The following is a 27111-nucleotide window of genomic DNA, read 5'->3' on the forward strand; positions in this document are numbered from 1 at the left end:
TCCTCCCTCTCAAACTACCTCGCAGCTAAAACGAACACTGCGATTTAATATAGAAAATACATTATAGTTTATTGTCATATACAGGTACATCTAAAAAAATTAGAATATCATGAAAATGTTCAATAATTTTTGTCACTCATTTCAGTAAGTCAAATATTTCAAGCTTTTATTTCCTGAAATTTTGATGATTATGGCTTACAGATAATGAAAACCCACAATTCAGTGTCTCAGAAAATTAACATATTACATAAGATCATTAAAAAAGGACATTTTAAACAAAAATGTAAGGCTTCTGAAAAGTATGTTCATTTCTATGCTCTCAATACTTGGTTGTGCCTCCTTTTGCATGAATTACGAGATCAATCAAACCCTCCAGGAATTTGCAATGATGCGATCGAAACTATTAATGCAAACTCAGTCAATCCCCAAAATTTCTGCGCGGCCCCACAGTTCTGTCCAATCACCGCAAATGTCTGCAAATTCAACCAATCTGACAAATGATTCCGGTCAATTCTACAACACAACATGGCTGAAGTCCGTTCGCCTTGTGTGTGCCTTGTGTAAGCCACATCAACTTCTGAAGCCGGCAGCCACCATCAGCCGCTGGGAATCCCCCGGTGCGAGCAGAATCACCATTTAGTCTGGTTACAAACTGTGTCACAAATTTACTAATTGTTGAAAACATGAGACTCTTCTTCATCAAAAGTGTTTGCAGCAAAAGCTTTATGGAGATGCTGATTTCATTTTCCAGCAGGACTTGGCACCTGTCCACACTGCCAAAGGTAGCAAAAGCTGGTTCAATGACCATGGTGTTACTGTGCTTGTTTGGCCAGCAAACTCGCCTGACCTGAAACCCTTAGAGAATTTAGCGGCCGAAACACCCAATGAAGTCGGGGCACACAACTGTTGTAGGGGTGGCGCCCTGCAATCTTTACAAAATTTCACCCCACCCAAGAATACCCCAATTGTCATGCTGAATATTTAGGGATATTTAACAACTAGTCCTATTAAGAATCTTCACAAAGCGAGATGATTATTGGCAATATTTGGCACATTTTGCTGAAAAACTCAAGCGGCTTATCACCGTGATTGGGGTGTAACGTATTTAATTGACGCCTCGTCAAGCAACGGGCTCGCTGTAGGCGTGCTCATGGGTGATGCGCCAAGGTCTGTGGGGCTGGCTGCTGCCCAGTTTGCCATCTGTCACTCGAAACAAAACCCCACTTTGCGCCGGCGGTCACTTCGTTCGACACACCCCCCAGGTATCCAGCAGAGAAGCCGGTTCAATGTCTCCGGAGCCCACGCGTTACCCTTATCTTGAGGGCAAAGAGAATATGTATTGTGTGTTGCGAGCTGAAAAGTTTGAGAAGTTTTCTATACAGTCTCTAATAAAGCGCACACTCACACACATGAGAGATCCACTGCCCCCTACATCTAGAGGGGCCGTGCCTCACTATTTGAGATGGGATGTTTTAGACACATTAAAGTCCAGGAAATGTTCATCACACCAGTCTATAAAAGCAGAAAGAGCACTACCATGCACTAAAAATGTTTTAAAGAGCTGACTTCAGCTTTGCTACAGTTTGTTCCACTCCTTTCAATTAAAATACAAAAATAATATTGAAACACTATCACTTAAAAACTGAGTTTGAAAAATATATATATATAAAAAACAATGAAGAACAATATTATGAAAATGCAAAGCACCAAACACAGCTGCTCACTTCATCAAAGACCCACAAAAAAATCACATGTAGCGGGTCCAGACACAGAGCATTTCAGTTTTTGTAGCTCATTTTGTTTGTTAGAACAGTGGTTCCCAAATCAGGGGTCTCGACCCCACGCCAAGAAGACTGCTCCTCAGGCGGCAATAACGACTGATATGCACGTCAATTTACTGCACCACAGACTTGCACGTGTGTGAGGCAGTAGTTAGCTCACATTAACACACTGCTTAGGCTTAAGCTTGGGACACATAGACTTAAGTGTTGGTTATATTAACACCAACCAAAGACAAAACAGAAAGGCCAGTGGAGAGGGCAACAGAGAAGAGTAGAGAAATACCGCTGTGAACACCCACAACCCCGTGGCTTGTTGATCCCCCCTCCTCACTGAGGTAGGTGTGACTCGGCCCTCGGCCACCCCCCACCAAGGCACGCCGCTGTCCGTGGAGGTGCGCGGGCCCCGGTTCGCCATCCGAAACCCCACTCTGCCCCCCACCGTCCGATTTGGCACCTGTCTCCCGTTACCCTCATCTCGGGGACAAAGAGAAACCAGCCTGTACACAGTTTGTCTGTATTAAACCTACCATTACTAATCATTATGATAACATAAATAACTTCATGAATGTCATGCAGTTCTTTTCTGTTGTGCTGCTGTAAAGCCTGTGTTTGAGGTAATAAATGTACAAGTCCTGTGTGCACGTTTTCAATCACCACCTGGGATAGTGGGGGTCGCCAGTTTCTGTCACCATTATTTTGGGGGTTGTGGGCTAAAAAGTTTGGGAACCCCTGCTTCCGCCCACGTAGGTGTCTGCTGCTAATAAATATACCTAGTCAGGCCGGTGTGGAACAGCTTTGGGATGGAGGAGGGTCTTCTGCTACTTATTATTAGAGGTTGTAAATCAAATCAACAGTCATGTTTTTTGGATGGTGGGAGGATACCGGAGTAGAACATGCAAACTCCACACAGAAAGGACCAAAGTGTACACCCCACAGCTTGACCCCCGGACCTTCTTGCTGTGAGGGAGACGTGCTAACCATACCTGTCAAGTTTTGGATTTCAAAATAAGGCAAAATTGACAATTTCATATGTTTCTGCTGACAAGTGTGAATTAAATTCAACTTTATTTGTATAGCGCAATTTACAACAAAGTCATCTCAATGCGCTTATCAAAATATAAAATTCATAATAAGAAAAACCCAACAAGATCCACACGAACAAGCATTGAGCCATCTAACAAAATCAACATTGTAAAACACCAATAAAGAAACAAACAATTATTTAATACAGCCTCCATACTCTCCTAACAAGATATATCTCATGACACGGCAGCGCATCCGTTGTTTGTGTTGGAAACACAGAAACACGGAGAAGATGACAACAACAACTCGGAACAGCCTCAGTGAGGCGCATCCACAAAGCCAATCCTTCCTTTTGTACCATTTACTGTAGAAAATACAAACAATTTTCTGACCTTACCTCTGCTGAAGGTCTGGTAGCTCAGGTGTTGGTCTCCCATCTTTTAAAAGCTGTCATTTTTCCTCAAAAAAAGGTTCTTTTTCATCTCTAGCGCTGTCATCCTGCCTGTAGTGTTATTCCGCTTCTAGCTAGAGAACGTAGCAGCAGCGGTCACGTGATATCAATTCACCAATGCACCACAAACTTACGTATAGCGTTTAGCATAGCGCGGTTACGTCCAAAGGCAGCATAGACAGCTGCCTTTGTACGGAAATAGTTGTCATCTTGGGGAATGACTGCGCATGCGCAAACACATAAAAACACGCTATGGGAACAGAGGCACAGCAGCAATGTGCTTTTGGGAGGGGGTGTGGCCTCCTCCTGCCTCACAGTGGATAGGAAATAGCGATGTTTAGCGATTTGGGCTATGAAAAGTACAAAATGCTGACACTTTAAAACTTACTGTAGGCTATAGCAACTTAAAAAATAAATAATTTATATTATATTATAATTAAAACAAATAATCAAAAAAAAAATTCACCCTTGGGTAGACACTGCCTACCTTGGCTACCTTGACTGCACGTCACTGGCGAGAACTGCCACTCAGGCCATTTCAGGTGGCAGTTCTCACGAGGCTAGTGACTAGTTCAGTTTAGTAAGGCATCTTTTAATTATTACATTAAAATACGGGATATTTATGGGAAAGTACTAATACAGGAAGATGGCGGGAAAGAGAGGTAAAATACGGGAGTTTCCCGGCCAAAACGGGATACTTTACAGATATGGTGCTATATCTACACCATGCACGGATGTGATGCTGTATAAATCTCACTTTAACAAACAAAAACAGGTAAAGTTTTGCAAGCAACTAAGTGCTGTTTTTTTAAAAAAGCTATAATGAAAAAAAAATGATTTTTGGAAGTATGAATACATTGTCCCCTCTTTCATTGGTGAACCCATAGACTTTTAACTGCCTGGTGGTTTAAATAATATAATAAACACGATACATGGTTTTAGCAGTATAGTTAAAATAATGGGACACAAGCAGTAGTTGTAGATCAGGTTTGTGTAGCTCTTGTAACTCATGGCAAATAATACCCAACCAATCGTCTCATTTGGAAGATTGTTTCCACACTGTAATAATTGATGACATTGGTGTGGTGCTTGTCTCCTAATAATATTAGCTCCTGTGTTATTTTTGTGTGCTGACACTGCAGGTTGAGGATGAACGTAATCAAGGATGTCATTTACCACCACATCCGCTATTTGATATGGCACTATTTTAGGATTTTTCTCTTGGGTGTATCACATCAACACAAAAAATACACAAAAACACATATCAAGCACTTTAGTTAGCATGTCAAACCATGCAAGAATGATCAAGAGTTCTCTTTTTACCTCACTTCCTGCTAAAGCTATATGCAACCCATCACATGAATGCACTAGATAACAGGTCTAAAGCTGAATTATGTAAAAAAAAAAAGTAACTAATGATCCAAAAACATTTGTTTGGGGTTTATCGACCTCTCTAAAGTGCCCATAGGAGTAAATAGTTATGTCAATTTAATTATCTTCTATTATGTGTGAGCCCTAGATAGACTGGTGTGAAAAAAGGCATTTTTGTTCCACAAAGAGGAAGCATTAGATTTTAGTGGAAACTAGTGTTGATTTTAAAAATACATTTAAAATCTGTTGGCCTGATTCAAAGAAAAACATCATGTACCTAGGGCACTGGATCTAATCACTACTGATTTAATATGACAAATATGTTTCTGTTGCCTACAGAAATCTCTGTCAATCTCTGGCAATAATAGTGTGGTTGAGCATATTCTTAAAAAACTTAATAGAAAACACTACAAACTCAATAAAACAAAATCAGCTTACAAGTGAGGCTGTTCATTAACTTAAAGAAGACCTTTGGCATTAGTATTTTATTGAATAAATTGGAACATTATGGGATTAGGATGATGGTGATGGGTTAGATTCAAAGTTTTTTAAAGGAGCTTAGGGCAGGATTTGTGAAAAAATAACCATTATTTTAATTATTTTTGTCTTTCAATGCTAATGGGTGATGAAGCATTCAAAACCAAAAAGTTTGAAATCATATACAGATGGCCCAACATAAAAATGCCACACATTCAAGTACTGCAAACATTATTCAAGTTCTGCAACATGATATATGCATAGATAATACATTAAACGGCACAAAAAACTGAAAGCTGTATGTTATAGATATGGCTTCCATGATTCATGACCTTAAGCAAAAATGTTGATATCAAGCTTTGTGCTGATTTGCTATTAAATAATGCCTTGGGTCATGCTTTTCAGCTCTCTGTACTCTTTGAAATTCTCTTGAGGTTCATGTGCTTCTGTGTTTTGCTTGAATGGACTATACATAACTTTAAATAACTCTGAATCCCACCCAGCACTTTGAAACAAAAGTAAGTCATGAGTAGCCATGTAGGCCAGACTTCAAAACTTTGAAATTAAGTCTACCTGCTAATATGATGCTTATACATAAATTGATGAAAGACAAGTTTAAGCCAAACGATTCACTTGCTGAATAATGAAAGGCATGTGATGATGAAATTGATAAAAACAAAAACAAATATTGGACTTGTTAATAGAAGTAAATGTTCTAAGCATATTTACCACATCCTCCAAAGATAATTACTGTTAAGAGGGCGGAGGCCATAAAATCTTCCTATATAAAGCTCGCCACTGCAGTCACACAGGCATCAGCTTTGTGGACGAGAAGCTTCTTGTCTTCACAGTAGCAAAGATGAAGTGGGAGGTGGTGTGGTTGAGCCTCTTCTCTTTGTCTCTCACTCAAGTTTTTGACATCCAAGCTCAAAAATGTACGAATCTAATTATCATCATCTTTTCTAAATAAATTAATGGAACGTTTCCCTTATAATACACTAAAAAAATATTTCTATTTATTTTCCATATTCTTCCTCTTCAGCTGAAAACCATGTTGGCCGTATCTGCAGCACATGGGGCAGAGAGCATTTCAAGACCTTCGATGGGGATTTCTTCCAATTTCCTGGTGCCTGCGAATACAACCTTGTCTCCGACTGCAAAACAGATTTTAAGGAATTCTCGGTGCACATAAAGAGGACCAACGACAGTGGAAACCCTACAATCAGTTATGTTGTGGTCACCATCAACAACCTTGCTTTTCGTCTCCGTAAGAGCCAGATCACTGTCAATGACGAACCGTAAGTTTTGAATCCTTCACACAGAATTCAAACATTTGTTAAGGCAAACAGTAAATTAAAAAATGAATTTGTTTTTAGTGTCACAACACCATATTTGAAGGCAGGAGTACAAGTGGAAAGTAATGCAGATTACATAAAACTCCAGTCCAAAGTGGGAATCACTGTGATGTGGAATGGTGAAGATGCAGTCACGGTAAGACATGCATAAGTCTGCAAAGCTCTTGTAGCTAAGCTGCTCTTTGAGTTTGTGAATGTGACTTTTTTCTTAACCATTGTGAAAATTTCAATTAATTACCTCACTGTAAGAAACATGGAACATACTCTGGTAGCGTTTAAAAAAAAATTGTTTAACAAGCTCATTATTATAATAATTTTTAAATTTTTTTGGTAGTTTGCTTTAAATTGAAAATGTCCAAAAAACCCTGTAAGCTCAAAACAACAGTGTCAAGACTCAGGCATAGATAAGTTTGAGCCGACCATCCATAAACATATCCATCACTGAGAAAACTTAAGAATTACTCTATTTAAACAAACTTAATATACAAATATTTGTGTGTTTGTAGGTAGAAATTGATAATGACTATGCAAGTCGCACTTGCGGACTCTGTGGAAACTTTGACGGTGTACCTGGAAATGACTTCACTCTTAAAGGTTTGTTATTCTACTACGTTCCACTTGCTAGAATTCCACTTGCAGAGTGCTCAGTTTTTTACATAAAATATTATTTTAAAGGTCGCCAAATGAACCCTGTTGAGTTTGGTAACAAACAAAAGGTTCGTCTGCCTAATGATCAGTGTGAAGACCTATTTGAGGGTGATGATGAGTCCCAGCCAGAGAAATCCATACAGTCTTGCAAGAATATTGTGAGTATTCTATGCAACTGATATTGGAGATGTGGTGAATGTTGGATACCTGTTAATACTGTTTTGTTCCCTCAAAGAAAACCGTTTGTGACAAGCTACGTGAAGCTTCATGGAGTTCCTGCTTATCAGTAGTAAAAGCAGAGCCATACTACACGGCCTGTACACAGGATGTGTGTGGCTGTGAAGACAATCCCAATGACTTCTGTTTCTGCAGCACTCTGTCTGAGTTTTCTCGAGTGTGTTCCCATGCAGGAGGAGATCCTCCCAGCTGGAGGAGCGCTGACTTCTGTGGTATATAATTCACCTCTGATAAATCTGCCTTATTAAAAGTTTACTCAACAGGGAAAACATGCCCCAGTAACTGGGATATTAAATTTAAGAAAGAATATTGAAAACTTTTCTAGTAAGACAAAATAATAATTGATCAAACTTTTATAATGCCCTCGGATATTTCTAAAAAAAAAAAAAAAAAAAGTCTGTTTTTATTTGTCTTTACAGATAAAAAGTGTCCATATAACATGGTCTATAATGAAAGTGGTTCCCCCTGTTTGGATACATGTTCAAATGAAGATACCAGTTCATTGTGTGAGGAACACAAAATGGATGGCTGCTTCTGTCCCACTGGTTAGTGTGCCTAATCCACTACACATTCACTACATTCTTTGGTTACAAAGAATGATGTTTCGTTTTTTTTTCTAATCTTTTTTCTTAACCAGGAACTGTGTTTGATGACATCTCAAAGAGGGGTTGCATTCCTCAGTCTGAATGTCAGTGCAAACACAACAAAATCTATGAATCTGGTGAAGTTTACCGACAGGACAGAGAGGAATGGTACTTCTGAAGTATATTAGTGAGCTCATCTTTTGTTTGTTTGTCATTTACTGACTGTTGTCTTTCGTCCAGCACTTGTCGTGAAGGTAGTTGGGAATGTAAAAGTCTTCAAACACCGGAAACCTGTGCTATTGAAGATGGTTCACATGTTACTACCTTTGATGGGAAAACCTTTGCTTTTCATGGGAACTGTTACTACACTCTGGCCAAAGTGGAGAGCACGGTGAGCCAAGGCTTTTCCTTCCCCCTTAAAATGTAGATACAGCATCATGATACATACCAACTCGCTTAAAAAGGGAACCTACGTTGGCATGGAAGGACGTAGAAGTGTTAATTTTACATGCCAAACCCTTTGTAATTGACTGGAAACCATTGGGTGTGTGATAGTCTTTATGTAACAAAGCCAGAAAAACAAGCCCATTTGCTATTCTCTGGTCTTTCCTACCTTAAATATCTGATTTCATGACTGTCACTAAACTTTGGCTCAGGTAAGGGTTCCATCAAGCCACACACACTGCTGTCAGATGGTTGTATTGCTCTAGCCCACATTCAACAGAAAACTACACTGTCATGCCTAAAAATGTCTTTCAAACAGAAACAAACTAAAATTCTATTGATTTTTCTCTCAGCCCATGATCAACTGGTTGATGTGTGTGTGATTTAGAGCTGCTCCCAAACACACAAGTGATCTGTCACAGCTGATCACTGCAAATATAAAGCTACACCATTTGCCAACCCTCCACTGGTGTTTAATTATCTTTCAAAGCCTCTCCCTGAATCACTCTCCACTGCCTTTCCCTCCCCAACTGGGTTTGCACACACACCACACTGACCCATGTTTAAATGTGTTTTTTCAGGGTCAAGGAAGCCCAAATTTCTCCATTAGAGCCCAGCTGATGCCTTGCACAAGCCAAGAACTTGACACATGTGTAAAGACCGTGAAGGTTATTCTGAACAATAACAATAATGATGTAAGTTGAATGGTAGAATGATTATTTTTTTATTGTACTGTGTTATCTTCACATTCTAAAGATCATTTATGTTTTTGTTTAGGTAATAATGTTCAATTCTGATGGCTCAGTTATACGGGTATCAGAGATCACTTTGCCTTATCGTTCAGGTAGGTCAGAAAACCAACATCGTCCATCCATTCATCCATCCAAGTCTATCACAGGGATGGAAACAATCACAATACGGCAGTAAAACGGCATTTTTCAGTAATGGGTTAATCTAACTAATTACTTTTTACGCCATTACAAAGCTGTTAACGTTACTGAACGTTAAATGCGGTGCGTTACATGCATTGATTGAATAGACTGTTATCCGAAAGAACCCTTGGCTTCATACGCAGCTGTAGTGAGGAGGTGGGTTTAAAAACAAGGTGAGCGATTATGATTGGCTAAGGTGGCGTCATGTTTCATGGTAGCCAATCAGAGCCAGTGTTTTTACATGTGCCAGCACATGCGACACACACACAACCACTACAGATTTGATGAAGCAGCAGAGATGGCGAGCGTGGAGCAGTCCGATAAAAAGTTGGCATTTTTAAGGTGGCGATACAAACACTACTTTAGATTAATCGTGGTCAAAGACAAGAACGTGCATGTGAAGTGTACATTATATCCAGGAGCGAAGACTTTGTCGACATCCGTTGTAAGCAACTCAAATTTAATGAAGCACCTCACAATGACACACGCATCTAAAAAATCTGAATTCTTTGACAAATAGCAACTTTTTTTTAACAGTAACGCAAATAGTTACTTTCCTTGGTAATGAGTTACTTTTATTATAGAGTAATTCAATTACTAACTCAGTTACTTTTTGGAACAAGTAGTAAGTAACTATAACTAATTACTTTTTTAAAGTAACGTTCCCAACACTGATTAACACAGAGTAACTTAAGATGTGAATATCTAAATAGAACAAAAACATGCAAACATTATCAGTGCATGAGCAGTTTCAAAACCCAAAAGTTGCAATGCAGTGATTCAAGCCCTAACACAACCAGAGATTGCAAACTCTGACTATTGCTACATGTGGGTGAAGTCAATTGTGTAATATTATTTATTTACAGGTGATATCAGCATATTCCAGGCATCATCCTTCCACATTATGCTCCAGACCAAATTTGGACTCCAGATTCAGATCCAGCATGTTCCCATCATGCAAGTCTATATAAAACTGGATCAGAGCTACACAGGAAAGACGCGTGGTAAGAAATTTAATGGATCTTTGACACGTAAATACAACACTGATTTTGCATGGTTTAAAGTCAAAGTATTGGTTCATTAAATGTTAAGTATATTCCTGTGTTAGCAGTGACATGCGGTGTCAACACCAATGACAATGTCATGTGTTTCTGCTGGCAAGTGTTAATTCAATTCAATTCAACTTTATTGGTATAGCGCAATTTACAACAAAGTCATCTCAATGCGCTTATCAAAATATAAATTTAATAATAAGAAAGAAAAAACCCAACAAGGTCCACATGACCAAGCATTTAGCCATCTAACAAAATCAACATTGTAAAACACCATAAAAGAAAGATTAACAATTATATATTGTCTCCATACTCTCCCAACAAAATACATCTCATGACACGGCAGCGCATCCGTTGTTTGTGTTGGAAACACAGAAACACGGAGAAAATGACAACAACAACAACAACAACAACAAGAACTCAGAACAGCCTCAGTGATGCGCATCCACAAAGCAAATCCTATACCATTCACTGTGGAAAATACAAACAATTTTCTGACCTCAACTGACTGCGCATGCGCAAACACATCAAAACACGCTATGGGAAAAGAGGCTGAGCAGCAATGTGCTTTTGTAAAAGGGCGTGGCCCCCGCCTGCCTTACAGCGGAGTGAGACTGTGCAGCGTCTCTGCCGTACCAGGAAATAGCAATGTTTAGTCATTTGGGCTATGAAAAACACAAAATGCTGAGACTTTCAAAATTATAGGTATTGTAGGCTATCGGAAATTGAAAAATAAATAATTTATAATTATATTATAATTAAAACTAATAATCAAAATATCAATTCACCCTTGGGTAGGCACTGCCTACCCTGACTGCACGTCACTGATTATTAGGGACTTGTTAATCCTTGTGTAATATATTTCTTCAGGTTTATGTGGGAACTATAACAGAATAATGTCTGATGACATAAAGACTCGTCAGGGGATTGTGGAAGGAACTCCAACTACTTTTATCGACTCATGGAAGACTAATGCGCTCTGTTCAGAAGCTAAAGAAAGACTTGATGACCCCTGTACTTTCAGTGTGGAAAATGGTATACCAATTCTTCTAATTAAGATAGGTTATCTGTTGAAATATTTCAGACAATAACCTGTTATTATTATTTATTTTCAGAGCAATATGCTAAATACTGGTGTGCATTATTACGTAGTAAGAACAGTACCTTCACGCCGTGCCATTCTTTGGTAGATCCTGAATCTTATTACAAGGTACAATAAAAACCTTTCTCCATCTTAGTCTAGTAGATGAGGCAGTTATAATAAGTGTGTTCTCTTTTTCCACAGAGATGCACCTTTTCCAGTTGTAACTGTGAGAAGAGTGAGGCATGCCTGTGTGGAGTTTTCTCCTCATATGCACAAGCTTGTGCATCGAAGGGAGTGGTGTTGCCGGACTGGAAAGAGAATGTTTGCGGTAAGAATCTCTACTTTATTCCCATCAAATATTTTCCCTGAAAACAGTTCACAATTGTAGATTAAAAACTAACACAACTAGAATATGTGCATTTCCTGAGGAAAATGCAAGTGAGGATGCAGGGACTGGTTCGTGTTGCACTGCATTAGCTTAGCATTGGCTAGCATTTGCATTAATATTAGCTAGGATTACCATGAACTAATATTACTATTAGCATTGGTTTGCATTAGCATTTACTAATATTACTGTTATCATTGGCTAGCATTAGCATGATTATTAGCTAGCATAGCATTAGATTTAGCAAGCATCAGCCTAGCATCAGCATTAGCCTAGCAATAGCATTAACATAGCATTAACACTAACCTAGCATTAACGTTAGCCTACCTTTAGCATTAATCTTACAAATGCATTAACCTAGCATTGACATTAACCTAGCATTAGCACTAATCGAGCATTAGCTAAGCATTAACCTTGCATTAGCACTAAACTAGCATTAGCTAAGCATTAGCAATAACTGAACATTAGCAATATGGTTGAAAAAGGTTGAAATGGGTTGAAAAGGTCGAAGGTCGTAGCTGAACATGTTAAAGGTCAAAATTTGGCTGGGGATTAAGGGGTTGAAAGTTGAAAAAGCTAAAATTTCCAATAGAAATTGATAGGAAAGAAAAAATGTAATAAGTCAAAAAGTTTCAAAGTTTAAAATTATAAAAGTACAAGCTTAAATCTCAGGAACCTTCTGAATTTTTCGATAGCCTATTTGTCAAAATTACAGTAGATAAAAGGATAACAATAGTAAGGATGCCTCTTGCATCCTCACTAATAACAGATATATTTGTCATTTGACTCAAATTGGCACAAGACATCTGGTGCAATATTGCAACAAACAAAACAAAAATGGTACTCTAACTTCTTTGAATGAAATGCTTCTATGATGCTTTGTTGCGTAAATTCTTTGACATTGAAAAGAAACATCAGTCACATACAGTATAATAAAGAATAAGGCCTATTATTATCCTACTAACTCTATTTTCGTTATTCTTATTTCAGATAAATACATGAAGAACTGTCCTGCCTCCCAGATCTTCTCTTTAAATCAAAAGAGATGCCAGTTCACTTGCAAATCACTGTCTTCAAAGGACAATAGTTGCCTCTCTGACTTTTCTCCTGTTGATGGTTGCAACTGTGCTGAGGGTTCTTACTTAGATGACTCTGACACTTGTGTCCCTGTGTCCAAATGTCCCTGTAATTATAATGACGTGTACATTAAGGCTGGGAAGTCCATTACCATCAAAGATGAACGCTGGTGAGTGAGTTCATGATCAATAAATTATCTACTGCCAAATGAAATGAGCATATCTGAAGAAATAGAACATTGCACATGACATTTTGATTTTATTTCTCCAGTGTGTGCTCCAATGGTGTCCTTCGCTGCCAATCTTTGAATCCTCAACCAACAAGTCAGTTTTTTTTCTGTTATTATTTTCACATATTTTGGGCTCTTTCAGCATTGTGTTTTTCTATTACAGCATGTGTTGCTCCAAAAGTATTTTTCAACTGCTCCTCTGCTGCAGCAGATGAGCTGGAACAGCAGTGCACTCGAACTTGTTCAAATCCTGATAAGGATGATTGTGTAAGAGTTGTTTGCCGGTCCTGGACAGAAGTTTTAATCAATCCTTATTGGTCATTTTCTACAAATGTTGTATTTAGTTAGTTTTGTTGTTTTGATGAATGAACCTCTCCCCCTTCAGGACTCCACAGAGTGTGACTCTGGTTGTCGCTGTCCTGAAGGACTCCTTGAGGATGGACAAGGCTCTTGTGTGAAGGAAAATGAATGTCCTTGTAAACACAACGGACAATTTTATACAACTGGGGCACAAATACCCAAAGACTGCAACAAATGGTAAATATATATGTATATTTCTGGCCAAGGTCTACACCTGTAAACCAACTGTGAAATGTGAAGTGAATAACAATTAATCAGTTTATAAAGTACCTAGTAGGCAATGACGTGCAGTCAGGGTAGGCAGTGCCTACCCAAGGGTGAATTGTTTTTTTTTTCAATTTCCAATAGCCTACAGTACCTATAAGTTTGAAAATGTCAGCATTTGGTGCTTTTTATAGCCCAAATGACTAAACATCGCTATTTCCTGATACGGCAGAGACGCTGCAGGGTCTCACTCCGCTGTAAGGCAGGAGGACCACACCCCCTCCCAAAAGCACATTGCTGCTCTGCCTCGATTCCCATAGTGTTTTTTTCTTGTGTTTGCGCATGCCCAGTCAGTTCCCTAAGATGACAACAGTTTAAGTAAAAAGGCAGCTCTCTACACTGCATTTGGATGTAACCGCGCTATGCTAAATGCTGAACGTAAGTTTACAGTGCATTAGTGAATTGATATCACGTGACCGTTGCTGCTACGTTCTTTAGCTAGAAGCGGATTAACACTACAGGCAGGATGACAGCGCTAGAGAAGATAAAAAAAACCTTCTTTTGAGGAAAAACAACAGCGTTTAAAAGATGGGAGACCAACACTTGAGCTACCAGAGCTTCAGCAAAGATAAGGTCAGAAAATTGTTTGTATTTTCTACAGTGAAAGGTAGGATTGGCTTTGTGGATGTGCCTCACTGAGGCTGCTCTGAGTTGTTGTCATTTTCTCCGTGTTTCTGTGTTTCCAACACAAACAACGGATGTGCTGCCATGTCATGAGATATATTTAGTTGGGAGAGTATGGAGGCTATATTAAATAATTGTTTGTTTCTTTTTGGTGTTTTACGATGTTGATTTTGTTAGATAGCTAAATGCTTGTTCATGTGGATCTTGTTGGGTTTTTTCTTTCTTATTATGAATTTTATATTTCGATAAGCACATTGAGATTGTTGTAAATTGCGCTAAACAAATAAAGTTGAATTGAATTGAATTAATACTTGCCAGCAGAAACATGAAATTGTCATTGGTGTTGACATTGATGGTCTCAATTTGCAACGCCCTGCCTGCCCAGTCCTAGTGCTCACAGCACGTCACTGCTAGTAGGGTGGTACAACTGACAGATGTACCACACAAACCAGTAAGATATTGTAAGGGAAAAAAAACATTCAAAATATAAGCCACCATTAAGTTATGGCTGATCAGTCTAGAATAATTGTTTTAGTTCCATTTTTAATATGCAAAATTTGTTTCAAATAATTCCTTTTTTTCCAATGTCAAGTTAAAAATTCCATCCAATTTATTTAGCACCTGCAACAGTGGAAATTGGAACTGCACAGAGAAACAATGCCCAGCAACCTGCATTATTTATGGGAGTGGTCATTACACCACGTTTGATCAACAAACGTATACATTCCAAGGAAATTGTGCTTACACTGCTGTCAAGGTAAGTGACTCCATCAAAACTTGTCCTAATTATGATACCTTTGTAGACATTGTGCTCCGTTTATTGGATACCAATTGTCAACCCTTGGTTCGCAGTTAAACTTCGCATTTAAAATGGTGTCACTAGTGTTAACACGCACTTAATTAATTTAAAATGTCTCCTTTCAGAACAAATGTGGTAATAAAACCCAAGCTGAGAACTTTGGAGTCGTCACAGAAAATGTTCCCTGTGGGTCGACAGGAACCACATGCTCCAAATCTGTCAGAGTTCGTTTAGGGGTAAGATTCAACAATCTAAAATGCTACTAAGAACAAAAACTTGTTAATATTGTTTTGTTTATTTATTAATAATGAAATAAACTGTATTTTGTATTATAGCGAAATGAAATCAAACTGTTCAAGGGTAAATATCAAGAGCAGGACCTGGGCAGCGGTGCTGAGATTGAATACAAAATAAGGAGGGTCGGCTTATATCTGCTCATTGAATCCACCATCGGCCTGGCCGTTGTATGGGATCGCAGAACAACAGTGAGAATCCTACTGGAGCCAAAGCACATGGTACGTCACAGGAACATGAATATTTGTATGCCTTAAAATACATGACCCTGGGGCAGAATGTATTCCAATCACAGTTAATTCACAACAGTGCCTTTTAACTTCTGATAAAAGTGTCATTTATGAGATCAACAGTTTAAACGCTTTCAAGAACAGCATCAAGTGTGTGTGTGTGTGTGTGTGTGGGGGGGGGTTATTTGTTTTAATAATTTTTGGGAGAGGATGTTGACAAGTTAAAATGACACCTTAAAAATCCAGTATGATATAATTCAATATTTGTTGACCAACTGATTTTCAATATTCAATAATAGGTATGAGACTTGTGTAAGGGTAAGAACACATATGTAAGTAAAAGAAAGGAAAAATAACTCCAACTGGTTTTATGTTAGTGAAGTACAGAAATTCTGATATTTTCACAAAATTATTCATCAATACCAATCAGCATACTAGAGTACTGACCATTTTTACTTGTTTGTTTTTATATTTGATCTAGAAAGCCATCCTTACAAGTATAAAGTAAGCATTGACTTTTTTTCCAACAGGGAGAGGTCTGTGGTCTCTGTGGAAATTATGACGATGATGTACAGAATGACTTCACCACTCAGCGCCTCCTGGTGGTGAGCAGCCCTTTAGATTTTGGAAACAGCTGGAAAAAGTCCAGCACCTGCCCAGATGCAGAGAATGTTGATGACCCATGTGAGGCATCACCTAATAGACATCAATGGTCAAAACATATGTGCAGCATCATCACTGGAAATACATTTAAAGAGTGCCAAAAAGCGGTAAAGAGATGTTTATATTTTTTTTTAACATTAAAAAAAACTGATAATGTGTGACATTCCTCAAATGTTGGATTGTTATTCGCGCACTACACAGGTAGATCCACGGCCATTTTATGAAAACTGTTTGAAAGACTCCTGTGCCTGTGATGGTGGAGGAGACTGTGAGTGTTTCTGTGCAGCAGTGGCTACGTACGCTCAGGCCTGTAGTGAAGCTGGTGTCTGTGTTTCATGGAGAACCCCTGAAATCTGTCGTAAGTTACCCATTATACTTCATTCAAGAACAATGTCTTTATCTATTGGTGTGCAACTAACATGCATTACAGCATACTAACTTAAAAGCGCTATGAATCCAACCCATTATTACTATTATTATAAATTTGATGAATGGTTATTTTAAACAGAACATTTTCAAACAGATTTACTGGTCAGCCCACTTATTAGACTGTCATTTTGTTGTCACCACTTAAACAGTTTAAAAAAGATAATTATCTAACCCTTGATTTGGGTGAATTTAAGCTTTCATTAGTTTGTGAATAACTAAAATTAGGAGAGCTTAAACCAGACTTAGTATAAAGCTATAGCTTTAAGGAAGCTATAAAGCTTTATAGCTATATGACAATCCTCATATTGATTATTGTAAGAAAACTATTACCATATAGTTATTAATTTGGGCACTTAACACCAACATAGTTGAGAACATTTAGCTAAAATTTAAATATATTTAAACTAGAACCTTCTAGTTCAGCCTTGGCCACACTCACACAAATTTGAATATTCAAAGAAAATGTTTGTTGTTGTATAAGTGTAAAAATGTGTGTTGGCTAAAAACCTTTTTATTTATTTCCTAGCAATCTTTTGTGACTACTTTAACCACCCAGATGGATGTGAATGGCACTATAGCCCATGTCACACTCCTTGCTTAAAGACCTGTGCTAATCCAACAGGCCTTTGCCTAAATCCCCTTCCCCAACTGGAAGGTGAGGGTTTACATTCTAATGTAAACTAATCTATTTTTTAATTTATTTTTTGTCTTTGTGAATAGGGTTTAGCCAGTGGAATTAATGATAGATTTTTCCTTTTTTAATCTTTACAGGTTGTTTCCCAGTGTGCCCAGAAGACAAACCTTTCTTAGATGAAAGGAACCATACATGTGTGAAATTCTGTGCTCCAGTTCTACCAACAACTACAGAGGTTTTATCAACAGAAGCAATTACCACTACATTACCATTAGCTACTAAAGCTAGAAAATTACCAACTACAAGCACAGTTTCAACAAAATTACCACCTGGGGTAGCACTTTTGAACGAAACTACACCATATTTAGTATTGCAAACAACTCCTGTGTCTACATTAACACCAACTGGTTCTACACCTGAAATTGTTACACCCATGACAACATCTCCATTAGTACCAACTAAATCAAATGCTACTACTATCACCACAACTTCTACAACATTGCCACCTGGAGTAACACCTAGAAACCGCACCACACCATCTGTTACCACACTGCCAATAACTCAAATTACTCCAATTACACCAAATATTACCACAACACCAACTGTATTTACTACAATCCAAGTGCCTTTAAGTACACCAAATGTTACAAAACCACCAACTAAATCTTCTACATTGCAAGTGCCTACAACTACACCAAACATTACCAAACCAACTACAACTACACCGCCAGTTAAAGTACGCAAACCTACATCAGAGGACTGTCCAAAATTCAATGCCATGGTAAGTGGTTTGAATATTTACCCTGTTTAATTGTATAATTGGAATTTACTTTGCTTTGTGTAATATGCTTTTAATACAGATATCTTTCTTATCATCTGAACCATTTAATTATTTTCATACATTCCATTTTTCCTCTTAACAGATAAATGAGACCTTTCACTTCTGCAACTGCACAATGGCCAAATGCAAAGGCAATGACACATTACAAATAATCCCATATGAATGTCCACCTGTTGCGGAAATAACCTGCAGCAATGGAAAGAAGACACTTCTGGAGTGGGATGAGTTTCATTGCTGTCAACATTCTGTTTGTGAATGTAAGTGCAGGATTTCTATTTGGATTAACACATTCGTTATCATCAAATGTTCCTTTTCTCAAGCTTTTTCACTCTTTGTAGGTGTTTGTGAAGGTTGGGGAGATTCTCATTACAACACATTTGATGGCGCTTACTACACTTATAAAGGAAACTGTACTTACGTTTTGATGAAAGAGATCACACCTAAATTTAACCTTGAGGTATTCATTGATGGAGGTTCTTGTGATCCTAATGAAGCATCCTGTCCTCGATCTATAATTGTATTGTATGGATCACTTGTTATCAGACTAAGTGGAGCACCAAAGTTGGAGGTAAGTACACAATCCATGATGATGGTCATAAATTGTGATGTGAAGACTTTAAAATTAGTGATTATGTTTTATTTTATTTTTTTAGGCATTAGCAAAAGAAACAACTTTGGAGCTTCCCTTTTCACAGGGTGGTATTAAAATAATCAGTTCTGGTATAAATTTGATATTAGAAATTCCTCGTATTCAAGTTGTCATTAAATACTCCAAAAGCGGTTTTAGTATTTTTGTGCCTGTTAAAACGTTTGGCAGAAACACTCAAGGTCATTGTGGTAAGAACAGAATTTTCTTTTTTAAGCCAAATTGTGTGTAGTATTATTTTGAAAACACTCTGAATAAGGGTTTCTTTCATTATCAGGAACATGCAACAACATCCAGTCTGATGACTGCATGCTACCAGGAGGTCAGTTGGTAAAAAGCTGTGCTGTAATGGCTGATAACTGGCGTGTACCAAACGGTAAAGGTGATAAAAAAGAATGTGAAAACCCACGTATACCACCTACCAATATCCTTGAACCTACCACTATACCTGTAAGTCAAGGACCCACAGGACCCAAGACGTCTCAACAAGGATCACAAACCACTCCATTAATAGGATCTGCTTCAACCACTATCACAAGATCTACTTTACCACCACCAGGAACTAAAACCACCTTTGAAGCACCTACCAATATCCTTGAACCTACCACTATACCTGTAAGTCAAGGACCCACAGGACCCAAGACGTCTCAACAAGGATCACAAACCACTCCATTAATAGGATCTGCTTCAACCACTATCACAAGATCTACTTTACCACCACCAGGAACTAAAACCACCTTTGAAGCACCTACTACATTTACAGGCTCTAAATCACCACCGACTGGAACTAAAGGTGCTACTGAAACAACAATGTCCTCTGTAACAACGACTGGACTTCCTGGAATAACTGAAACACAAACAACCATTCCTGCTGGATTTACAACTCAAGGTCCAAATGTAGGTCCTGGATCAACCACTCAACGAACCTCTTCCCAAGTTTCAGAAAGCACTATATTAATAGGATCTGGTTCAACTATAATCACAAGGACAACTTTACCACCACCAGGAACTAAAACCACCTTTGAAGCACCTACTACATTTACAGGCTCTAAATCACCACCGACTGGAACTAAAGGTGCTACTGAAACAACAATGTCCTCTGTAACAACGACTGGACTTCCTGGAATAACTGAAACACAAACAACCATTCCTGCTGGATTTACAACTCAAGGTCCAAATGTAGGTCCTGGATCAACCACTCAACGAACCTCTTCCCAAGTTTCAGAAAGCACTATATTAATAGGATTTGGTTCAACTATAATCACAAGGACAACTTCACCACCACCTGGAACTGAAACCACTATTGTAATACCTTCTACAGCTACAAAATCAACAGTAACACCAACTGAATCTGAAGCTACTGCTGGTACAGAAAGTACATCTTTTTCAACAAAACCAGCTTTATTGCCTAGTATAACTGAAACAACAACTGAAAAATATACTGGTCCCGCAACTACATCAGCAACAGGAGTGGAGAAACAGAAAACAAGTTCTACAACACTTTCACCTGGGGCAACAACTACATCAACATCACGTCCAGGGTTATCAACAGAAAAACCACCACCCGAAGTAACTGTAACCACTCCATCAAAAGGCCCTACTCCTAATTTGAATACCATATCAACAATAATAGGAGAAAGAGCTAAAACCACACAACCTGGATTTACTGTTACAACTCAAATACCATCAGGAGTGTCTGTAACCACTCCAACTGAGTCAACTACTGCAGGAGGAAAACCAACTGCAACCACAAGTCAGATATTGCCACCAGGGGTGTCACCTACAACTAAACTCACACCCTCTGGTAAAATTGTAATTACAGGGTCTACAACAGAGCAAGTTGTTCCTAAAGTTTCCAAAACCACTCCATCAGGATTTAAAGCAACAACAATCAGAAAAACAACATTACAACCCCCTGGAACAGAGACTACACCAATTGTATTTCCTAGTCCAACTGAAGTTTCAGAAGAATCAACTGAAGCCCCATTTACAGAATTAACACCAAAAGTAACAGGAGAAATCCAGACAACACCATCGATTGTAACAGTAACTACTAGGTCTACAACAGAACCAACTGCTCCTCAAGGTTCACAGGGCACTTTAAAAACAGGATTTACTGCAACAACAATCACAACAGTTTCTTTTCCTCTTGGAACTCAAACCACAAGTGTAAAACCTCCTAGTCCTACATCACCTGCAAGGGAATCGACCCAATCTGTTCAAACTACGCCTGCAGCTCCTACAACACCACCCAATGAATTAAGTACAACTGAACCAATTCCATGTCGAAAAGACTCTGTTTGTGGACTTCTCAAAAACACGGACAGGTAGTCATAGACGATAATCCACACAATTGCAAAGCATGATGATATTTGTTTTTTTTATAACACATCATATGAACACTCTCTACAGCCCTTTTGCAGAGTGCCACGACTATGTCAACCCCAGCAACTTTCACAGCAGTTGTGTCTCCGATAGCTGCAATAAAGCTGATCCAGCCGTTGAATGTGAAAGTTTGGAGACTTACGCTGCAGCCTGTGCTCTGGCTGGGGTTTGTGTTGATTGGAGGAACTACACAAAATTATGTGGTAAGAAACTTTTAAGGCCTGGAAGCAGGCTATTATTCCGCTTGTTCTACAGTTCAATTTGCAATTTTCATTTTATTCTATTTTTTTTTTTTTTTTTTTTTTTTCCAAATGCATCATTTGTCATTAACAGATAGTGACTGCCCGCCTGATAAGGTTTACAAGGCATGTGGTCCTGCTGAACAGCCAAGCTGTGAAGACCAGTAAGTTTTTGAAGAAAATACATTACATATACAGTACTAATTTGAATTTACAAGTAGCTTTTCTGGAAAGATCTATCAGATAAATTGTGTGGTAGTTAGTCCAAGTGTTTTTCATGAACGATGAAAGGGAGTAGAGATGAAGGAGGTGGAGGATTTTAAGTACTTCAAAGACAATGGAGAGAGTGGAAAAGAGGTGTAGAAAAATCTTATGTTTGCTGGATATCCGATGGGCTTGATCCCCTTATTAGAATATATCTGAACAGATAGCGTACTATCTCTACATCCCTAATATATTATGACTTGTAATCAGTGAAGGGTTGGATGAGAAGCCCTATATTTAAAGGCAAAACCTGGACTATTACAGGAGTGGACCGAGATATTTATGTATATTGTTAACTGACCCCAAATATTGTCCTAGCTCGGACCCACTAATGCTGTGTCCCGTAGTTTAAAAGCACCATGATTGCATGTCCATTGTCTCAGTGCTGGAATATATTTTAATCATGGAACTCAATATCATGACTATAGAAAAATGTTTTGCTTTCAACGCTTACACGTTCAAAAGATTGCAACTCACATCTTATCTTTAGGGACTACAAGTTAACATTTAAATCACACTTTTCGAATGTTATTTTTTTAGACTAAAGAAAATAATTTTGCTTTTTTTTAGTCCTGATGAACCCCCCATGAATGTTACGACCGAGGGCTGTTTTTGCCCAGAGGGGATGAAGCTGTTTAACAAGGACTCAGAGATCTGTGTTAAAACATGTGGTAAGTGCACACACCTCTCTCTCTTCTGGGTTTTCATTTTGCCTTAAAATAGAATTACTTTTAATAAAGATCTTTGAGCCTGGAAATTATTTTCATTGAACTCTAACCTAACAGGATGCCTGGATCCCGAAAACAAGCCTCGTGAGGTGAGTAAAGCTGATTTCCTTTATAGGTTCCAAACTCTTGTCTACTTCCAGCTGACAAACTACAGTAAAATCTATATTTTTAGTTTAATGAGACATTTGAGTACAACTGCCAAGACTGCACCTGTCACAAGTCCAAGACTGTGACCTGTAAGCCTAAAGAATGTCCAGAACCAAAGAACATCACCTGTGATAATCCAGGCTACGTCCTTGTCAATGAAACAAACCCATTAGACCCTTGCTGTTTTGACCAAGTTTGCCGTGAGTTGTGAAGCACCACTACATGATTGTAGCTTCAAAATAAGCATTGTTCTGATTTATTTTTTTTTTGTCCACAGAATGTCAGATCTCTCGTTGCACAGTCCCCTATCTGAACTGTTCAGTGGGATTTAAACCAGTTCTAACTGTTCCAAAGGAAATATGCTGTCCAAAATACCAATGTGGTGAGCTAGCAAATACTGTTGTAATCTGAAAACAAATATATAATTTATTTGTTAAAAACACTGTATAAGATAAGAGACGAGTTATTTATTCATGCCCACTAGTGACTCTGTGACTGGGTTTGGTCCAGAATACATCAGTGACATGTTAGTCAGGTATGAACCCAGCAGGTCTCTCAGATCTATGGACACAGGTCAGATAGTGGAGCCCAGAGCTCACAGTAAACATGGTGATGCTGCTTTTAGTTGTTATGCTGCAAAGAAGTGGAACAAACTGCCAGCAGAGCTGAAGTCAGCATCCAATGTGAACATTTTTAAATCAAAGTTAAAGGCACTTTTTTTCTCTACTGCGTATGATTGAGAGAGAGATTTTTAGTCTTGTTGTTGATGTCATGATGATTTTAATTGATTTTACTGATGATTTTAATTGATTTTACTGATGATTTTAATTGATTTTACTGATGATTTTAATTGATTTTTACTGATGATTTTAATTGATTTTACTGATGATTTTAATTGATTTTTACTTAAATGTTCTTATTGATTTTAAACAATTGAATGTTTTATCATGTAAAGCACATTGAGTTGCCTTGAGTATGAAATGCGCTATACAAATAAATTTGCCTTGCCTTGCCTTGCCTAGAGTGAAATTCCTATCCCACTATTATTTTATTCTTTCAGTGCCCAAAAAAGTTTGTGTCCATGAAGACGTTGAGTATGAGGTAACTCATTGGTGTATCTAGAGTTTTTTTTCCCCCTAATTTCTGGTTTCTTTATTATTTGTAAAAAGTACAAAATCATCTTTTTTGCATTTGACAGAATGGCTCTTCTGTTCCTGTAAACGAATGTGAGGAATGTGTGTGCATCGAAGAGACCGACTCCTTTTCTGGTGGACTGTTGCAGATTAATTGTACTGTTCCCTCATGTAATAAGACCTGCGAAGAGGTAAACTACCTACTTTGTCATTTGGTGGTTTTTCAATAGAAAGTTGTGTCCACTTTTTTCAAGGTAATTTAAAAAAAAATGTAAAATGTTCTGTCTGTTTTAGTAACTAAAACTGATTATAGCCTCTGGCCAGTCAGAAGCATTTTTTTTTGAAAACCCAATTATTGTTTAATCATGTACAAAACAATTAACTAAATGAAGAATTGAAAAAAATGTACTCCCCACTGCTCTCTTGCCCTGCCTCCAAACTTTCCGAAGTCCCTCCCTCAGAGGAGCTAACAAGCTAACGCTAGTCCTACAGCAACATCACAGTAATATAACATGCTCTGTTAAAAGCATATTACTGCAGCGCTTCTCTCTCTCTATGTGCACAAACTTCAGCAGCCGCAACAACTCAGTGTCACTTACAGCAGCCACACGGAGGCTGCTGCGCGCACATGAACACCTGCACCACAGATTTGTAGTGTAACAAATACAAGTCAAACATAATGTTAATAAAGCAGCAGTAATTACCTTTCAAGCAGAAAAGTCACCAATTCCATGTTCTACTTCTCCACACCATACACTCTAAAAAAGATGGTGCTCTAGTTTCGGGAAAGGGGCGGGGCCTGTCAGCAACAGCTGTCAGACAGCCCATCAAACACAATCCTGGCTCTGATTGGTTCTTTTTGCTCGGTCGCGGTGCATTCTGGCAATCTGCCAAAGGCTGCAAGAGCAGCAGGAGGGACTCAATGAGTCTGTTTTTTTCACGCAAGCTACTAGTATGATGTAAAGCTGTCCTTACATAGTGACAGCTTTAGTAAATATGACAAAAAGACACTTTTATAAGAGTTGCAGACTGCACCTTTAAGCATATCTTAGTCAATAAAGGAGAGGTTTGTGTTCTTACTGCTGATTGTATTACATTAAAGTTTCTTTTTCATTTGTTGCAACATCTGAATCTTGACTTCTACTGAATACAGGTTCATTGCATTTTCCAAAAATAACTTAGGAAAAAAGTAGTTAAAACTCTTAATTTGCTGTACAAGATAAAAACAAGTTGTATCTTAAACACAGGCCTTAAAAGAATTTGTTTATTTCAATAAAAAGGTATGTGAAGAAAATGTCCTGACAGGGACCTTTGTTTTCTTACAGGGATTTGAATATGTGAAGAAAGAGTCTGATTCGTGCTGTGGAAAGTGCGAACCCACACACTGTGTTGTCACTGAAAACGGTACCAAGCAGTTCTTGATTGTAAGTGGAATTTTTCTCCTTAACACATTTTTAGAATTTTAGCCTTAAACCTGTCAGCTTTTAACTGTATTTGTGACTCCTGCAGGAGGGTGAATCCTGGTCACCTCCTACAAATAAGTGTGAGGTTCATGTTTGTGTTAAGACTGAGGACACTTTAGTAACCCTTAAATCAACAGTTCCTTGTGCTCACTTTAACGAAAGTGAGTGCCTCCCGGTAAGAATCTACCTGAACACATTTAACTGGTATGAAGAAGTAAAAAAAAGTTTCAGCTTTTTTTGTAACGCTGTTTTTAAATGTCATCTTAGCACACAATACAGACCCTAGCAAACGGATGCTGCAAAACATGTGAGTACAACATTTTTTAAATCAACAAACTCATTGCTGTTACTAAGACTTTATTTTTCCATTGACAGGCAATCATTCAATGTCATTCTTAGGCACTTTCTCACAGCTTTATATTAAAGATCAAGTAACCACAAAAGGATTTTAGATCAAATTGTCAACAGCATCTGTGAGCTGCATTTATCATTGTTACATTTGAACGTATCTCTGCCGATCGGTAAATTGTTGTACTTAGTCACTTATTTTCTATTCTTATAAATCAAATTGTTTTAAACATAAAAAAGTTCTAAATAATCACTCTATTGTGATTTTTTTAAATGTAAGATTGGAATATTTCAGTAGCTAATTAAGGTTATCCCCTTATCCAATGCCTGATAACATACTTTTACCTGTATTTCTAACATATAAATAAGGGTAACCCCTAGTTGTGTTGTACCTTCATATCTAATTTAGCTAATTTTAGAAGAATAAAGTTACATTGGACAATGCTACTTGAAAAATAAAAATACCCAGTCATATTTTTTTCAGAAAGCATTGACTGTGATACTCTTATCTCTGCTGAATGGGTTTGAAAGATTATTTGAATATGCTGTACTCACACATTCACATATGTCGCCTCAAATTAATAGAGTAGCTTTCTAAGTAAACACAGAACAGTTTTAAAGAATCAACATTAGCTGTTTTAAAACTTTCAGCTTTCAATGACTGAATTCACATAAAATATACGAAACATGTTTGGTTTTTTTTTTTAAAAAAAAAAAGGTGAGGAGAAAGACAAAGCCTGCAAGAAAGTGTCCTCAAAGACCCAAATTACACAAAAGGGCTGTACATCTACAGAAGAGGTGGATATGCCATCCTGTGAAGGCTCGTGCAACACTTTCTCCAAGTAAGGAGTCTGTTATCTCTAATCTCCTACTTATAATTCAGTCTAATCTTAATAAATATAATTTCTTCATGCCACTCAGGTACTCTCCAGCCGCTGAGTCTATGGAGAATTCGTGTTCCTGCTGTAAGGAGTTACGCTTCAGTAATCGTACGGTGGACCTGGTGTGTGCGAATGGAAACACGATCCCTCACACCTACATGTTCGTGGAGGATTGTGGCTGTGATCCGACCGAATGTGTCATAGCTGAGGCGGTTCCCATTCGCAGAAGGAGGGGCTTCACTCTGGTTTAAAGAAGTTAACAACCCAATGAAGGGTGAATTCTTGTATTCCTTTAAGTCTTACAAATGAATTAGTGTAGCAAAGAAACAAGTGATCAAGTGTGGAAATAAACAGAAGCAACTCACTTTGTCTCATGTTCTCATTTCATTGGTTTTCAGACTTACATTGTAAAAAGTCTACTTTAATGCATGTATTTTGTGTTCAACAGTATCAAAGATTCCAAAGCAATCATAATATTAATTTTATTGAACCTTGAAATGCATTCAATAATGGGATGGGGCAGTGCAAAAAAATCAAATACTAATATAGTCTGTGGGTAAAAGCTTTTACATTCTAGCTAAACTGAGATACAACAGTGTCATTCACTTA

At 38.0% G+C, this 27111-nt stretch overlaps 1 protein-coding gene across 2 annotated transcripts; it reads left to right on the forward strand.

The window, feature by feature from the left end:
- Positions 1-5927: 5927 nt before the first annotated feature.
- On the forward strand, positions 5928-26866 carry LOC114464427 (mucin-2-like). Of its 2 annotated transcripts, XM_028448610.1 has the most exons (44): positions 5928-6038; positions 6146-6401; positions 6480-6594; positions 6965-7052; positions 7134-7264; positions 7342-7555; positions 7763-7888; positions 7981-8095; positions 8168-8318; positions 8953-9066; positions 9149-9215; positions 10170-10307; positions 11226-11390; positions 11471-11565; positions 11641-11767; positions 12815-13070; positions 13172-13224; positions 13294-13397; positions 13516-13667; positions 14997-15135; positions 15303-15413; positions 15513-15692; positions 16232-16471; positions 16566-16722; positions 17320-17448; positions 17565-18208; positions 18351-18525; positions 18607-18836; positions 18922-19105; positions 19192-19374; positions 19540-21241; positions 21327-21502; positions 21633-21702; positions 22373-22473; positions 22588-22619; positions 22703-22877; positions 22955-23059; positions 23738-23778; positions 23876-24001; positions 25136-25234; positions 25320-25448; positions 25541-25580; positions 26340-26463; positions 26543-26866. In XM_028448610.1, exons 1-44 carry the CDS (start codon positions 5963-5965, stop codon positions 26751-26753), a joined length of 8046 nt encoding a protein of 2681 aa, XP_028304411.1. In that variant the 5' UTR covers positions 5928-5962; the 3' UTR covers positions 26754-26866. The 2 variants fall into 2 exon arrangements, with proteins under 2 accessions (XP_028304411.1, XP_028304409.1); XM_028448608.1 differs by having other exon boundaries at positions 19192-21241.
- Positions 26867-27111: the final 245 nt, after the last annotated feature.

This window comes from Gouania willdenowi, chromosome 6 (genome assembly GCF_900634775.1).
Source record: "Gouania willdenowi chromosome 6, fGouWil2.1, whole genome shotgun sequence".
NCBI lineage: Eukaryota > Metazoa > Chordata > Actinopteri > Blenniiformes > Gobiesocidae > Gouania > Gouania willdenowi.

What these genes read in the sequence shown, in the direction of transcription:
- LOC114464427 (XM_028448608.1), top strand. Translation starts at nt 5,963, where the DNA reads ATGAAGTGGGAGGTGGTGTGGTTGAGCCTCTTCTCTTTGTCTCTCACT. An exon ending in TGAACAATAACAATAATGAT is followed by an intron (nt 9,067 to 9,148) that starts GTAAGTTGAATG and finishes GTTTTTGTTTAG; the next exon opens with GTAATAATGTTCAATTCTGA. An exon ending in CTGGAAAGAGAATGTTTGCG is followed by an intron (nt 11,768 to 12,814) that starts GTAAGAATCTCT and finishes TTCTTATTTCAG; the next exon opens with ATAAATACATGAAGAACTGT.